This window comes from Notolabrus celidotus, chromosome 7 (assembly GCF_009762535.1).
Source record: "Notolabrus celidotus isolate fNotCel1 chromosome 7, fNotCel1.pri, whole genome shotgun sequence".
In the NCBI taxonomy this organism is placed as follows: Eukaryota; Metazoa; Chordata; class Actinopteri; order Labriformes; family Labridae; genus Notolabrus; species Notolabrus celidotus.
This window is the reverse complement of record NC_048278.1, coordinates 36,481,484-36,499,472: the sequence shown is the minus strand read 5'-3', so window position 1 is coordinate 36,499,472 and position 17,989 is coordinate 36,481,484. Positions and strand designations below refer to the sequence as shown.

Sequence of the window (17,989 nt, the reverse complement as noted above, 5' to 3'; positions counted from 1 at the left end):
GAGCATAGTCCCTGACTATGGCAAAAGTTATTCGTGTGCATTTAAAGAACATGAGGATCACCGCTCCTGCAATTAGTGAGTTTGAGAAAATCCTCATGTCTTGATGCCAGTCAGTAACTTGGTTCATGCATATTAATAGCAGGAAGAGGAACGAAGGCTGACAAATTTAACAGCCTGACTTCTTCCTTCTTATGACCACAGAGGAGCGTCTTCTGTAGAGACAACATCTTCTCCCTGCTGTGAGTAGAATTCTTCTTTGATATGATTGATATTTATCTGCACCGGTTATGTGATGTCGTTCTCCTGATGTGTTTGATTTTCTATGAAGTCTTACAGGGATAAGAAGAGTAGTTTTGAGCCTGAAAGCAGCAGCAAGTGTGTTGTGTGTCAGCACTGTATATCATCATTTACATAGCAAGGCTTTGTTACGCTTACCCAGAGCTTGCTTCTTCTTTTATTACATTAAAGAGAAGACTCCTTTTGTGTGCAGTCAATGTTACGTGTGATTATAAAGGTTGCAAACCAATAGATGATATAAAGAATCATCTTATTTCCTTCTCTTTTTTTGTATTAACACATTTCTAAGTGTTCAGATGTGTTCAGGGTTTTTCCCCATGCATCTTCACTGCATCCTTTTACATGAAAATGTTTTGAGTTCTGCATATTAAGACTAGTTATAATGTATAACTGGATATCATAGTGTTGCATCTGAAGGATTCAGTAGTTTAAGAGTTAAGATATGATGCCTGACAAGATAACACCTACTAAAAAAAGGGAACTAAACTTTGCAGATGCATTAAGTTTTTTGCTGATGTCAGTGTGATGTTTCCATTCTCTTTTTGATGAACACTTAACAGCTTTTCTAAATTAAACTTACAGTAAGCAAGGTTTTTTTTTGTCCTCAAACATCTAAGTTCTACAGTTCTCTTTCTTTAAACTCAGCACTAATCTGACCACAGACTGAACAGAGGCAACAATACAATAACATGTTAAAACAAAAGCTGTAAAGGAAGAGTAGAATACCTGTCTCAGCTGTAACTGTCATACCAATGAACACAAACTACAAAATACTGACATTATTGGTGCAAACTTGATGTTGTGGAGTTTAACTCTCACTCCAACTCCCATTCAGAGGTTTTCGATGGCACCCATGTGGGCATGCAAACTGAGGGGAAGTGGGTAGGAAGAGGTTGTAATAGCCAAATTCAACCAGATCTGTGTCTGGTCTGTCTCCGATCAATCATGGCACTGGATCTGATAGGATTCTATTCTAGTCTGTGTTAACTTCCACTTGATCCGCTCTATTACGTTCCGGCTGCGTCTCTGATCCGGCAGGTCGGAGCCCTCAGGATCAGATACACAAGACTTCTGTCTTTGCTGGATGCCGGAGCACGACGCATCAATCTCAACAGAGTAGATGGAGCGGGACAGGAAGTCAGGTTTCACCAAAACAAAATGAAAACACCCGGTTAATTTTCAGAATAAAACACTCTGTGTTATCACCAGATCATATTTCACTTTACTACAACAACAAACTGTCATGATGAGCGGAGCCAGGCCTGGAGTCAACAGGTCAGAGGTTTTCAGAGGACCAGAAAGACAACATGGATGAGGAAAGGTGGAGAAGAATCCTTGATTCAGTGATTACTGTAGGAAAACCTTGGTCACATGACTCCAGGTGTCCGGCGGTCCTGCTCTGTGCTCTGTTCTAAAAAAAACGCAACTGGTGGCTGTTGAGAAAGAGAGAGCACAGAGACTGGCCGCAGCAGATCAGAGACGGACCGGATACGCATCTGGTAGAAGTCCAATGTAAGGAGTGGACTGAGAAAGTGCTGTGAAACGGGGCTTTACAGGAAGAATAGAATACCTGGTACAGCTGTAACTGTAGTCTACACAGAAAGTCACAGCAGTAAAATCCCATGAGACTTCCAACGTGCAGATCCATATTAAAAAACAACAAACCTTTTTTTGGGGTTGTCTTAGTAAGGCCTCTCTAAGGGGTCATTTTCAGTAATATTGTGTATTTATGTCAAAGCCTACAGCTGTTCCTAATATTCGATCATGTGGCATGTTGAAATCAGTTACCCTGAATCTTTACAACTCAATGTGCATCACATGACACCCCTAAATACATCCATTCATGATTTCTGCAAAACCAGTTTGGATCTGCTGCACTCTGAGATCCAGCTAGCCAACATGCAGATTGAACATATTTTTCCCCAGAGTGTCACTGGTGCCTCTCTAGTAGCTCTGTCTTTTTGTACCTTCACAAGCAGCACATTCTTCTCTGCTGCAGCTCTCTGCAACACCTTTCTTTGCTTATTTTCACACCTTTTATCATAACTAATGTTCATTACTTTTGTTCCTGCTCTGCAATGGTTGCATCTTAGTATGCACTTGATTGAAATGAAGTTACTTGATATATTTCTCCCATTCTTTGTCAACCAATATTATAAAGTCCAGATATTGCCTACAAAAAGCCTCATTACTTGATGTCACTACGTAACTTGGTTCATGCATATCAAAAGCAGGAAGAGGAAGGAAGGCGAGACGAGTTTAACACCCTGACTTCTTCCTGCTTATGAACATAGAGGAGCGTCTTCTGTAGAGACAACATCTTCTCCCTGCTGTAAGTAGAATTCTTCTTTGTTATGATTGATATTTATCTGCACAGGTTATGTACAGTCCTTCTGATGATATTTATCTTCTCTGAAGTCACACAGGGATGAGAAGAGCAGCTATGGGCCTGAAAGCAGCAGCGAGTGTGTTGGTTATCTGTCTTCTCTCTCTGCCAGGTACTTCATATCCTCATTTTCATCGTAGGGCATTTAGCTCAGGGGATTTATTTGTTACACCGACCAAGAACAGGCTTTATCTGTTTTTACTCTTTGCTAGATTTAATGTTTGATATTGACATCTGATAAGGGAAGTAGTGAATATAAATACTATCTGCATGCTGGCAGCTGATTTCTTCCAGATCAGGTTGTTTAGTGAAGGTCTTCAGATGTGTTTAATGTTTTTACACATACAGCATCTCTCTGCATCCTTTTAACACACATTTGAGAGTTGAGGAGTATTACATAGTCAGATAAGTTTTTTATAACCAAAGCTTAAATGTTTCTTTTTAAGGATATAGTAACTAGAGAAGTAAGCTACGGACGTCAGTATATCTTTTATTAGAAAACAAGATAACATTAATTTCAAAGAAAGGGGAACCAAACTTTGCAAGTGCATGAAATTTATTCCCTTGACATGTGTGATGTTTCCATTCTCTTTATGGTGAACAGTTAACAGCTTTTCTAAATATAACTGACAATAGCAGCAAAGTGTCTTTCTGTGCTCACACATCTGTGGTTTGCTGTTCTCTTCCTTTAAACTCTGCACTACTCTGACCACAGAGTGAACAGAGAGGAAACAACAGAACACTTCACACGCTCTCAATAAGCTGCATTTACACACATGTCTAATGTTCCTGATCTCAAAGCAAACAGCTTCACTTGTTCTAAATGCAGAAAGAAACTTTAAAATTTCAGATTCATCTTAGTCAAATAAGCTTGCATTGAGAAACTTTACATTCAAGTAGTTTTGGGTATTTAAGTCTTGTAGCAGGTTTCTGAATTAAAAATGTAAAAGTAGTTTTTAAGTATTTTTTCTGTTATCATCTTGATGAAGTTTCCTGATGTGCTCTGTGTTTCAGTGGTAAGAGGAGACATTACCCCAGATGCTCCAAAGACTCCCACTGTGTCAGTGAATCCTTCTGGTGAGGTGATGGAGGGCAGTTCAGTGACTCTGACCTGCAGCAGTGATGCTAACCCAGCAGCTACTTATACCTGGTACAAGGTGAACGACGGTCAACCTCCCACTAAAGAGGCCCAGCTTCACTTCAGGTCCATCCAGTCCTCTGACTCTGGAGAGTATTACTGTGAAGCTGAGAATACGCTGGGAAAGAGGCAGTCTCAAATAATCTCCATTAAAGTGAAATGTGAGTTTAACTATTTGTTCATTGGCAGCAAATTTTCTTAAACTAAATAAAACCCTGCAAACACAAACATGCTCACTCCATTAAGCCCTGTATCAGATTTTCAATGATAACCAGATGTATGTTTTGAGTGTAATCACTTGTTGAGAGAGTTGTTGTGTATTGAACCCAGAATGATCTCTTTTTATCTGCAGTTCACAAAGTCTGCCATGAGGCAGTACAATGTTTCTATAGTGAACCAAGACAAACCAAATGCTGACTCTAGAGATGCCTTTTGTTGTCTTCACATGTTTTATAACCAGTTTAGTTTCTCCTATGAGCTTGAAGGCGAGGAGGAGGAGGAGAACAAAAATGAGCTCTGACTGTTTGTTGTTATTTGGCACCTCTTGATATCATTAAATCTTCCACACAGGTCATTCAAGTATTTATTTCATATTATCTCCTCCAGATGCTCCAAAGTCTTGTTCTGTGTCTGTGAGTCCAACTGGTGAAATCATTGAGGGCAGTTCAGTGACTCTGACCTGCAGTTGTGATGGTTACCCAGCACCTGAGTATACCTGGTACAAGGAGAATGATCATGGACATCACAGTAAAAGATCAGAGCTCGTCTTCAGTCAGATTCAGTCCTCTGACTCTGGAAGGTATTACTGTACAGCTGAGAATGATGTAGGGAGGGAGAGGACATCTGGATACACTGACATAGATGTGAAATGTAAGTGATTGATCTGCTTCACTTACACAGCTGTATGACACTGAGCATCTAAGATAATTGACAGAAAGGTGCATTTAGTCAAAATTTGAACCCATTTTTAATAATATTAATTGATTTAATTGTCAAATTACTTTAGAAAGACTTAGTTTATACTCATGTGTACTCCTTTACTTCATATTACTCTGTACTCTGCCTATTAGATACTGACGTTTGTTTTTGTGAGAAACAGGCTCAACTGAAAACATTTCTATTATCTTAACAGTTTGTCTTAAAATGAAACTTTAAACATTTAAATGTTTAAATGATATAAAAACATGTTTTCTCCTCCAGATGCTCCAAAGCTCCGTCCTGTGTCAGTGAGTCCTTCTGGTCCGATAGTGGAGGGCAGACGAGTGACTCTGACTTGTAGCAGTGATGCTAACCCAGCAGCGGTTACATATACCTGGTACAAGAAGAATGGAAATCAAGGACTTCAAACTGACAGCACAAGCACAAAATATTTCATGTCCATCCAGGCCTCTGACTCTGGAGAGTATTACTGTACAGCTGTGAACAGACGGGGGAGTAAAACATCTGAATCAGTTTTCATTGATGTAACATGTGAGTAAAACAGCTCATTTATAACATCACATTTCTAAAGCCTGTATAATTAATATTGTAAATTACTGATTTTAAGCTGGTCTGTTCAGGGCTTTCAGGTCTTAAGACATCTTGTCACTAAACGTGTTGTTCTACTTTTATGGTAAATCTTCAGGACTTCATCTTTCTGGATGCATTAAGGCTTCACTTTGTGTCAGTGAGTCCAGTGGAAGAAACTTCTCCTCACCTCCACACTAACCTTTGTTTTATAGCTCTGGTTATTAACCTCTAAGAGTTCACATTTGACTTCACCTGCAGTCTGGGAGAATCTGAAACCTGGACAGAAAACAGTGAAAGATACCAATTCTTTAAGGACATGATGACAGGGGCTCTCTGTCACTGTTTATTTACTTCACTGTGTCATAGTCTGAAATAAAATAAGAGTCAGGGACATCAGTCATGAACACAGTGTGTGAAAGGCTGTAATATATATCTCAAATAATGAAAGGAAATAATGAACCCTGAACTGGAGATGGAGATCTGCATGGAGGAAAATGAGATTATAATATTTGAGCTGATGTGATAGCAAATTTTCTTAAACTAAATAAAACCCTTCAAACACAAACATGCTCACTCCATTAAGCCCTGTATCAGATTTTCAATGATAACCAGATGTATGTTTTGAGTGTAATCACTTGATGAGAGAGTTGTTTTGTGTGTTGAACCTAGAAGGATCTCTTTTTATCTGCAGTTCACAAAGTCTGCCATGAGGCAGTACAATGTTTCTATAGTGAACCAAGACAAACCAAATGCTGACTCTAGAGACGCCTTTTGTTGTCTTCACATGTTTTATGACCAGTGTAGTTTCTCCTATGAGCTTGAAGGAGAGGAGGAGGAGAACAAAAAGGAGCTCTGACTGATAGTTGTAATTTGCCACCTCTTGATATCACTAAATCCTCCACACAGGTCATTCAAGTATTTATTTTATATTATCTCCTCCAGATGCTCCAAAGTCTTGTTCTGTTTCTGAGAGTCCAAATGGTGAAATCACTGAGGGCAGTTCAGTGACTCTGACCTGCAGCTGTGATGGTTACCCAGCACCTGAGTATAGCTGGTACAAGGAGTACGATCATGGACATCACAGTAAAGGATCAGAGCTCGTCTTCAGTCAGATTCAGTCCTCTGACTCTGGAAGGTATTACTGTACAGCTGAGAATGACGTAGGGAGGGAGAGGACATCTGGATACACCAAGATTGATGTGAAGTGTAAGTGAAACATTTTATTTTAAAAGCAATATTCAACTGATTACTATTTTTTTCCTTAATGTATTGATCATATGTGCTTCTTTCACCTCTATCTGGTTCACATTCACTGTCTGCAACTTTATGACACTGAGCATCTAAGATAAATGACAGAAAGGTTCATTATGTCAGTCTGAACTAATTTTACTATATAAGACTATTTAATTGTCATATTACTTTAGAAAGACTAAGGTTATACTCAGGTGTACTTGATTACTTCATATTCCTCAGTACTCTGCCTATTGGATACTGCAGTTTGTTTTTTGTGAGAAACAGGCTCAACTAAAAACATTTCTATTATCTTCACAGTTTGACTTAAAATGAAACTTTAAACATCAAAATGTCTAAATGATGTAAAAACATGTTTGCTCCTCCAGATGCTCCAAAGCTTCCCTCTGTGTCAGTGAGTCACTCTGGTCCGATAGTGGAGGGCAGTTCAGTTACTCTGACCTGCAGCAGTGATGCTAACCCAGCAGCTAGTTATACCTGGTACAAGGAGAATAGAAATACAGACCTTCAACTTTCAAAAAAGGGACCGAGGCTTTACTTCAGTTCTATCCAGGCCTCTGACTCTGGAGAGTATTACTGTACAGCTGTGAACAGACTGGGGAGTAAAACATCTGAATCAGTTTTCATTGATGTAACATGTGAGTAAAACAGCTCACTCATAACATCACATTTCTAAAGCCTGTATAATTAATATTGTAAGTTACTGATTTTAAGCTGGTCTGTTTGGGGCTTTCAGGTCTTAAGAAATCTTGTCACTAAACATGTGTTGTTCTACTTTTATGGTAAATCTTCAAGACTTCATCTTTCTGGATGCATTAAGGCTTCACTTTGTGTCAGTGAGTCAAGTGGAAGAAACTTCTCCTCACCTCCACACTAACCTTTGTTTTATAGCTCTGGTTATTAACCTGTAAGAGTTCACATTTGACTTCACCTGCAGTCTGGGAGAATCTGAAACCTGGGCAGAAACCAGTGAAAGATACCAATTCTTTAAGGACATGATGACAGGGGCTCTCTGTCACTGTTTATTTACTTCACTGTGTCATAGTCTGAAATAAAATAAGAGTCAGGGACATCAGTCATGAACACAGTGTGTGAAAGGCTGTAATATATAACTCAAATAGTTAAAGGAAATAATTAACCCTGAACTGGAGAAGGAGGTCTGCATGGAGGAAATTGAGATTAAAAGATTTGAGCCCTATCAATAGTGCAAATGAAAAGTACTTCAGTGTCCAACATGTCCTTGTGTTGCTGACAAGAATGGCAGAGGTGAAATGTAAGATTAAGAAAGTCTGTAGTTAATTCATCAGTTCTATGACCTTCGTGTTAAAATTTAAAAAATCCAAGTACGAGTTGTATTTCAACATCTTTTTTTCTTCCAGATGCCCTAAAAGTTGTCTTAGAATCAGTGAGTCCCTCTGGTGAGGTAGTGGAGGGAAGTTCAGATAAAACCGACCTGCAGCAGTGATTCTAACCAAGCAATAATGATACTTATTCTTACAACACATGATGATTGAGGATTCACTGTCAAAATACAAGAGTTAAAAAGGCGTTTGTCCTTGTATCTTATATTTTCTGAGTTTACAACCTTTGCAATGAATATTGAAAGATCAACATATCCATCATGTTTAAACAAATAGTTTTATTTTCCTTCAGATGCTCCGAGGCTACCCTCTGTTAATCCTTCTGGTGAGATGAAGGAGGGCAGTCCAGTGACTCTGACTTGCAGCAGTGATGCTAACCCAGTAGCTACTTATACCTGGTACAAGGTGAACGACGGTCAACCTCCCACTAAAGAAGCCCAGCTTTACTTCAGGTCCATCCTGTCCTCTGACTCTGGAGAGTATTACTGTGAAGCTGAGAATACGCTGGGAAAGAGGCAATCTCAATTATTCATTAAAGTGAAATGTGAGTTTAACTATTTGTTCATTGGCAACAAATTTTCTTAAACTAAATAAAACCCTTCAAACACAAACATGCTCACTCCATTAAGCCCAGTATCAGATTTTCAATAATAACCAGATGTATGTTTTGAGTGAAATCACTTGATGAGAGAGTTGTTGTGTGTATTGAACTCAGAATGATCTCTTTCTCGCAGTTCACAAAGTCTGCCATGAGGCAGTACAATGTTTATAATGTGTACAATGTAGTTGTAGTTTCTCCTATAAGCTTGAAGGAGAGGAGGAGAACAAAAAGGAGCTCTGACTGTTTGTTTGTTATTTGGCACCTCTTGATATCACTAAATCCTCCACACAGGTCATTCAAGTATTTATTTCATATTATCTCCTCCAGATGCTCCAAAGTCTTGTTCTGTGTCTGTGAGTCCAAATGGTGAAATCACTGAGGGCAGTTCAGTGACTCTGACCTGCAGCTGTGATGGTTACCCAGCACCTGAGTATACCTGGTACAAGGAGTCTGGTCGTGGACATCAAGGTAAAGGATCAAAGCTCGTCTTCAGTCATATTCAGCCCTCTGACTCTGGAAGGTATGACTGTGCAGCTAAGAATGATGTAGGGAGAACTCCCCGTTCATCTGGATACACTAACATTGATGTGAAATGTAAGTGAAACATTTTATTTTTCAAGTAATGTTCAAATGATTACTGTTTTTTTTATTTATTTACTGATCATATGTGCTTCCTGAAACTTTAACATTTAAATGTCTAAATGATATAAAAACATGTTTTCTCCTCCAGATGCTCCAAAGCTCCGTCCTGTGTCAGTGAGTCCTTCTGGTCCGATAGAGGAGGGCATGTATGTGACTCTGACTTGTAGCAGTGATGCTAACCCAGCAGCTACATATACCTGGTACAAGAAGAACGGCAACAGGGGAGTTCAACAACTCAGTAAAAACACACAGCTTGTCTTCAAGTACATCCAGTCTTCTGACTCTGGAGAGTATTACTGTGAAGCAAAGAACAAGCTGAGCACAAGAAGATCCAACTACATCTCTATTGATGTGAAATGTGAGTGAAACAGTTCATATAAAAAGCTTCATTAAGATGATAACTGTCAGCATCATGAAGCTTTCTTTGCTGATCATACCTGATTGTCCTGGTGTTTTATAGTATTTGCTCACATCTAGATAACCTGACGTCTTAGTGTTTTCAACATAAACACTTGTTCCCTTTTAGTCAGTGATTCACTGGTTAGATAGAGTAATGAATATAGATGGAGGTTGTAGCAGGTGGATAAACAATCTTCACATTTGCTGTCTCTGTTTGTCATCTGTTTAGAATTCACATTTTACAGCAGCTGTAGTCTGGGAGGATCTTCAACATTTACAGAAGATATTAAAGACACTCAGGGCCTGATCTACTAAGATCCCAAATAACGAGCGCTAATTTGGGTGTGCAAATAATAATTTTGCACGTGTTATTTCTGGGCGTGTTGCGGGTGATCTACTAAGACTGCGTGCGCAAATGATAACGAGTGCAAAAGTGGTGCAGACCGCCCTATTTTAATGAGGATTTTGCGTGTGCTATCGGCTGTCACCATGTAGAGTTTGAGAGAGCAGAGTGGTCTTAAGCGATAAATAAAGTTTGAAGTCATGGAGTTGGAGGTCTTTGTGGAGGAGGGAAATAAACACATCGGTGAACTCCAGCAGAGACATCTCAGCGTTAGAAATGCGATTTTGGAGACCATCTGTGAAAAGGTGAATGATGTGAGAAAAAACAGAAGATCTGCCAATGAAATAAACGCATCTACTCTACTCCAAAACTCAATCAGTGTTTTGATGGAGTTTAGAGAGCAATTTGATGAGGCTTAGTCTGCCACTCTTGCTCTAGAAAAGTTAGGCTTCACTTGGATGAAGACAGTTGCCTCACTGTCCCAGGGAGCAACTTTCGGGTGAACGTTTTTAATGCCTGATATCATCATCCAGCAACTGTCCCAAAGATTCACCAGCTTAAATGGAACTGGGAACATGTTTGAGGCAATTCACCCCAACACACTGCTGCAAGCACGAGATGAGGAGTTACACCAAGCTGCCTGGCGCAGCTCAGTGAGCGCTCATTCTAAGATGTTGTTTTATAATTATTCTTTTTTTGTTCTCTTGGGGCCCGATCTACTAAAGGTTTGCGTGTATAAAAACACGTGCAAACTTGATAGCGCGCAAAGCTGACGTACTAACCGGGAGCACCGAGGATTGCGTCTGTCAAATGAGCAAAATAGCACTCGCAAATCATTTAGCGTGTTTGCCTTCATGAATATGCAGAATACATGTAGATCATCAGGACGCGCAAAATACTGGGAGGAGGAGATGCAAATGTAATCATTTAGCACACACAATGTGATTTATCAAACCTGAAGCAGATAGCGAGCGCTGTTTTTGCGTCTATATTTAGCACGTTTGAAAGGCAGGTGCAAACTGGCACAGTGTTACGCACACATGGCTGCGGTCACTGTAAAGCTCATCATAACATCACTTTACAACATGCCCGCAAAAGCTGGGCTTACAAGCATTACTACATGTTTTAGTCAATCAAACCAAGAGAACAAAATAATAATAATAAAACAACACAAATTCAAAGCAGTTCAGCACCACGGATAGCGACTGCATCATTCTGACACCCACTTTAACTTTTTCATATAATGAGAGCACAGACGGCCACTGTGTCAATAGATATACAGTTTTGGATAATTGACACAGCGGCCCACATCTTCACATACAAACACAAAATCAATATGAAGTACTCGGCCTACTCACCACTGTTTGGACGAGCCTTAAGCTCCGCGGACTTGTCCACGATGCGCTGTATGTCCATTTTCTTTGATCTGTCATTCTCAATAGATACCATGACATGTCCACTCAGTCTCTCCTGTCCCATCGTGCTCATCGAGGGGTTTTTAGTTAGTTTTAACGTGAATGAGCGCTCACTGAGCTGCGCCAGGCAGCTCTGTGTAACTCCTCATCTCGTGCTTGCAGCAGTGTGTTGGGGTGAATCGACTCAAACATGTTCCCAGTTCCATTTAAGCTGGTGAATCTTTGGGACAGTTGCTGGCTGATGATATCAGGCATTAAAACGTTCACCCCAAAGTTGCTCCCTGGGACAGTGAGGCGACTGTCTTCATCCAAGTGACGCCTAACTTTTCTATAGCAAGAGTGGCAGACTAAGCCTCATCAAATCGCTCTCTAAACTCCATCAAAACACTGATTGCGTTTTGGAGTAGAGTAGATGCGTTTATTTCATCGGCAGATCTTCTGTTTTCTCAAAGCATTCACCTTTTCACAGATGGCCTCCGAAATCGCGTTTCTCACACTTAGATGTCTCTGCTGGAGTTCACCGATGTGTTTATTTCCCTCCTCCACAAAGATCTCCAACTCCATAACTGCAAACTTCATTTATCGCTTAAGACCACTCTGTTCTCTCAAACTCTCCATGGTGACAGCCGATAGCACACGCAAAATCCTCATTAAAATAGGGCGGTCCGCACCACTTTTGCACTCGTTATCATTTGCACACGCGGTCTTAGTAGATCACCCGCAACACGCCCAGAAATAGCACGTGCAAATTAGCGCTCGTTATTTGGGATCTTAGTAGATCAGGCCCTTGGTTTGATTGACTAAAACATGTAGTAATGCTTGTAAGCCCAGCTTTTGCGGGCATGTTGTAAAGCGGTAAAAACACTGCACGCTATCTGCTTCAGGTTTGATAAATCACATTGTGTGTGCTAAATGATTACATTTGCATCTCCTCCTCCCAGTATTTTGCACGTTCTGATGATCTACATGTGTTCTGCATATTCATGAAGGCAAACATGCTAAATGTTTTGCGAGTGCTATTTTGCTCATTTGAAAGACGCAATCCTCGGTGCTCCCGGTTAGTACGTCAGCTTTGCGTGCGCTATCAAGTTTGCACATGTTTTTATACTCGCAAACCTTTAGCAGATCAGACCCTGAGTCTTAGAGGACATGAGGATTAATTAGTCACTGCTGTTACATGAGTTAAAGACTATTTCTTATTTTTTTCTATGTAATCAATATGAAAAGAGTATGTATTAACTCTTTAAAATGTATTAAAGAAAGATTTTTATTTCTTTCCAGATGCTCCGAGGCTTCCCTCTGTCATTATGAGTCATTCTGCTGAGATAGTGGAGAACAGTTCAGTGACTCTGTCCTGTAGCAGTAATGCTAACCCAGCAGCTAGTTATACCTGGTACAAGGAGAATGGAAATACAGACCTTCAACTTTCAAACAAAGGACCAAAGCTTGTCTTCAGTTCTATCCAGGCCTCTGACTTAGGACAGTATTACTGTACAGCTGTGAACAAGCTGGGGAGGAGGACATCTGATCACATCACTGTTAATGTAAAATGTAAGTAAAACATAATTTAAAAAGGAAAATAAGATTATTATGTCAAAAACTCTGCCACACCTAAGACTTATGTCATGCATATTAATCGTGACCTGTTTGTTTATTTATTTTTCTTTCTTTTGTTCATATCAGTTCTTTTCTTTGCTTCATAATTTTCATTCACCACCAGATGCTCCAAAGCTTCCCTCTGTGTCAGTGAGTCCCCCTGCTGAGATAGTGGAGGGCAGTTCAGTGACTCTGACCTGTAGTAGTGATGCTAACCCAGCAGCTAACTACACCTGGTACAAGAAGAATGGAAATACAGACCCTCAACTTTCAAAAAAAGGACCAAAGCTTCAATTCAGTTCTATCCAGGCCTCTGACTTTGGACAGTATTACTGTACAGCTGAGAACAAGCTGGGGAGGAGGACATCTGATCACATCACTGTTAATGTAAAATGTGAGTAAAACATAATTTAAAAAGGAAAATAAGATTATTATGTCAAAAACTCTGCCACACCTAAGACTTATATCATGCATATTAAACGTGACTTGTTTGTTTATTTGTTTCTTTCTTTTGTTCATGTCTTTTTTTTGCTTCATTTTTTTCATTCACCTCCAGATGCTCCAAAGCTTCCCTCTGTGTCAGTGAGTCCCTCTGCTAAGATAGTGGAGGGCAGTTCAGTGAATCTGACCTGTAGCAGTGATGCTAACCCAGCAGCTAACTACACCTGGTACAAGGAGAATGAAGAGTCCCAAAAAACATCAGGACAGATATTTACTATTGGCAGCTCAAGACCTGAACACAGTGGGAATTATGTTTGTCTTGCTGCAAATGTCAAGGGACATCATAACTCCACTTTACATCTGACTGTTGTAGCAGGTAAGTTTCATGCTGACTACTTCATGGGTCATAACATGCTAACTACAGTTAGCTCTCATTCCAATTCTATTGATTCCGGTTCTTATTGATTCTGGACGCTATCCAGCGATTCAGAGAAAGGTTTCATTCCTTATATAATTTTATTTTTTTAATTCAACATTTTTTTTTCAGGTCCATGGAAACTGAAAGCTGCTGTCACAGTCCCCGTCATCATGATCATTCTCATTCTCACCTTTGTTATCATATGGATCATGTGAGTAATTCAATTCCACCAAATGATTGTTCAACTTTAAAATGAAATCATTTCAGTGATGACACAACGATCATGGTTTAATTTTTATGATGAATGTGTCTGACTAGAAAGAAGAGGACCCGTAAGCAACAGTCTGAGCCCAGAGAGAGACCAGACAACCGTGAACAGGTGAGGAAATTCATTAATTCATGAAATATATCTGTTTTATTACTTGATGTGTGACTTTGAGGTCCACACTTTTCAATAAAAGTTATCCTGTTGTTTATCTACCTTTATAAACTTCCTAAAGTATCCAAAAGTATTTTCCTTTGCTTTCTCTATCATGTTGGCATGAGTCTCAAAACAACTTCTGAAAACATGTAAACTGAGAACTTTGGAGATATTGTGCTTTTCATAGCCATGAACTAAAAATAGACTTATATCTTGGCCTTCTTCATGAGTGGCTGGTTTGTGATTATTGAGGAAGTTTTGGTAATTTTTCTCCAACTTTTTCAATTTTGGATCACAAATGAATGCTATCAAAAAAGTAAAACACCAATGCAATGAATCCCTCATCCTTGTGTAGAGATTTAGACTGCATAAAAAGATAGAAGCCACTGAGTCAAAACAAGCGATTGATCAAATCAGATCTGATACTTTGTGAGGTCAGAAAGTTATCCATAATAAGAAGGGGACCTGCCAGAATAGTGTGTATGAAGCAGCAATGAAAAATGACCCAAATGCAGAGAAGTGAGCACAAAGCCAGAGTTCAAGTCTATTTTTAGGTGAATAACAAATAGAGCTGATTTTAAAAGACTAGATTGTGTTGCAAACTGCTGTTAAAACAGAAATCTGGATGCATTTTGCAAAAGTGCTGTAAACATGTCCAAAGAAGGCTCCTAAGACCCTGAGTGAATCATAACCCTCATTTTGAAACAGTCAGAATTTGTATATTCAAATTGAATATTCTGTTTGCATGACCCGTACCAAGTTAATAATGTTGTCATATTGATGATGACAGCAGAACATTTGAGTGCATGCTATTCGATTGACAAATTAAATGACAGTGCGGTCTAGTAGAAAGGTGCTGATATAAATACTGTGATTGGGAGAAGGGGAAATAAAAACTGGTTAGAAAGTGGTTTTAGGGATTACAGAACTGGGAGAGTTTTCATACAGATGGCATCTGTTTGATGAATGAATAATGGAAGCCAAGAGAGACACTGAAATTCACTTGTTGAAGAGAATAAAGAAGTGGCTGGAGATGGGAGCAAACCATGTAAAAAATAAACGACTGAGGAGGCCACCATGACACAACCCAAGGCTTTCCCAAACTTCAACACTGCTTTGAGAGGAAATCATACAATTATTTAGCGTCTTCTCCGAATGACAAGGAACCGTTACACCACTAACAGCTTTGTTTTTTAAATTTCTGGTTGTTTTTTAATTTAAATTTTTACCTTTCCATGAAATCATAACCTCTGTCTTTGTTAGTGACCCGAGCTGGAACTTCTGTCTTTCAAAAGTCCTTCTACAAAGGAAAAATACTCTCATCTGTTCAATGTTCACAGATCCAACTGGCAGAGCAGCAGAATGATCTTCACTATGCGACTGTTCACTTTGCTAAAAATCCGGAGGAGCCTGTCTACTCCAACATCAAACTAGATAAACCCAAAAGAAACAAGAAAACAAAGAAGGAAGAAGAAGAAGAAGAAGGAGGGATGGTTGAGTACTCTGCTGTTAGATTTAACACCGCCAGAACAGCCCAGAGGTAAAGAACTCCTCACAGAACATTAACTTGTATCATAATTATTATGAATACTCTTGTTTATAACTTCATTGTGATCACTGTTGGGCTGTAAACATTTCACCTGAACACTTTATTTATTTCATGTTTCTCTTAAAACCAGCGGTCAGGAAACTGTGGAGGATCCAGCTGCATTGTACAGTACGGTCAACAAACCCACCAAAGAACATGGACGCAGAAACCTCTAGTCTACTTTATCCTTTGAATCCTGATAAGAAGCATGAAAAACAACTTTATCAGGACAGCGTCATCAGAGTACACAATAAGACCTGTGTTTAATGCACACGTTGAATCAGAGGATATATGGAAGCTCTGTGTTTGACTTAGCAAGAGACATCTGCAACAAACTTGTAAAATATTTATGACTTATTGCTTTGACTGAATATTTAAGAAGATATATATTTTTTACATTATCTCTGGGATTTTGCAAAAGCATGCATTGAATTGATTTGCAACAAAACACACACACACACACACACACACACACACACAAACCTTTTGCCTACCCTTCTCTCAGGCTTCTCCCAGTTTCCTCGTAGGACCTAAACACATTCACCCATTAACTCAGCCTCACACACTGATGAATGAAAAGAGCATAAACAGACATCTTTACACTCTTTGTTTCATGGAGAATGTAAATTAAGGAAATTCAATCAATTATTTTCATTCCTTACAGTAACATAGTCATTTTCCCGCACATATCCTTAAACTATGTCATTCACACATTTTACTATAATCATTAAGTTTTTCATTCACAGTCATCAATTCATTTTGTATATGAGCTCTGTCATTTAATTTCAGCTGTTTTCAACATTTCAGTTATTCATCATTCACTGTCGTTGTTTTTTAATAACCATAATCATTTGTTCATATTGACTTCATCATATATTTGTATTAAATCTTCACAAAATCACTAAGTGCTTGTCTTTGTGTTCTTTTTGAGAGAAAAATAATCTACAGAAGCCACCAGCTTCACTTTTATCGCTGATCCATTCATAATTTTTCTCTGATGCTCACATATGAATTACACATGATGTTATCTTCTAATGTGACTTAAATGTTTAAACCATTTCACTCTTTTAACACTTTTGTGTATTATCTTAAGTTTAATGATTTAGCCTCTAACTGCTAAAAAGTAAAAAGGAAACATTCTTGATGTGACCACTATGAAGATATTTTGATTCTCTTGATTCAAATTAAAATGCCATAAATACAATTTCAGGGCTGTATTGCTCTTTTACGACGGTCCCTGAATGCACCTGCAGTGACAGGCACACTGGACAGACCGTCAGCTCACGGCACTCTGAAATGCATCTGCATCTTTGATGACGAGGAGTTGATCCAAACTTAATAAATGTGTCTGATGTTTCACCAAACTGGATTAAATCAAGCTGTAGACACGGAGCTTTTTACGGTAACCATGGCAACAACGTCAAACATCAAATATTAAACAGACGTCCCCCCGGTTGTGTCTTTGTCACTTACGCACACCAAGGGGGGGTAAAAATCCTCAATGAAGATGAGACAGATGCATGGAGGTGAGGAGAGCTGGTTCATAAAGCACACCTGCTGCAGGTAGAGACCAAGCTAACATCCCTCATGTATATCCTGAGTTTGTGTGTTTCTCTTACTCGTCTATCAGTCATGCGCAAACGAATGTTGACCGCAGTCTGTTTATGATACAGCGCCAGTCCTCCTGGTGTGGTGACTGTGTGTATTACGTGGACCGGTTTCAAAATAGTAGAGAGCCAGGGAGACATTAAACTCGATGTTGAGATTAAATTTTTTTCATATCGATTGAAAAAATGAAATCAAATTAATCGAATTAATTCGGTTAATCGCCCAGCTCTACTGTGAGTCTTTCTGCTCCGACTTCCTGACAAACAGTTGTGCTCTGAAGCAGAGCTGAGTCAAATGTTCAGTGAGCTGTGCTGTGGAAGTGTCTCCTTATGCCATGTTGTACCTAAGATGAGCTGACAACTCTTTCTCAATGTCAGTATCTCAGAAACAGACTTATGAGCCAGTGTGCATCATGTGACTCACCCTTAAGTATTCCATTCATGATTTCAGCAAGACCAGGTTGGAGCTGCTGCATTCTGAGATCCAGCCAGTGTACCTGCAGTTTCAACATACACTTGGTCCAAAGAGTCAGTGGAACCTCTTGTGTAGCTTTGTGTTTTTGAATCGTCACAAGC

General features: G+C 39.3%; 1 protein-coding gene across 1 annotated transcript; it reads left to right on the top strand.

Annotated features, from left to right (window-relative positions):
- Positions 1-98: 98 nt before the first annotated feature.
- LOC117815921 (carcinoembryonic antigen-related cell adhesion molecule 5-like) lies at positions 99-16,437 on the top strand. The gene is made up of 18 exons (XM_034687949.1): positions 99-239; positions 2,592-2,629; positions 2,716-2,795; positions 3,698-3,982; positions 4,428-4,691; positions 5,022-5,291; positions 6,273-6,536; positions 6,950-7,219; positions 8,235-8,486; positions 8,871-9,137; positions 9,274-9,543; positions 12,624-12,893; positions 13,063-13,332; positions 13,495-13,755; positions 13,927-14,008; positions 14,116-14,176; positions 15,559-15,758; positions 15,898-16,437. Exons 3-18 carry the CDS (start codon positions 2,726-2,728, stop codon positions 15,980-15,982), a joined length of 3,441 nt encoding a protein of 1,146 aa, XP_034543840.1. The 5' UTR covers positions 99-239; positions 2,592-2,629; positions 2,716-2,725; the 3' UTR covers positions 15,983-16,437.
- The last annotated feature ends 1,552 nt before the right edge of the window (positions 16,438-17,989 follow it).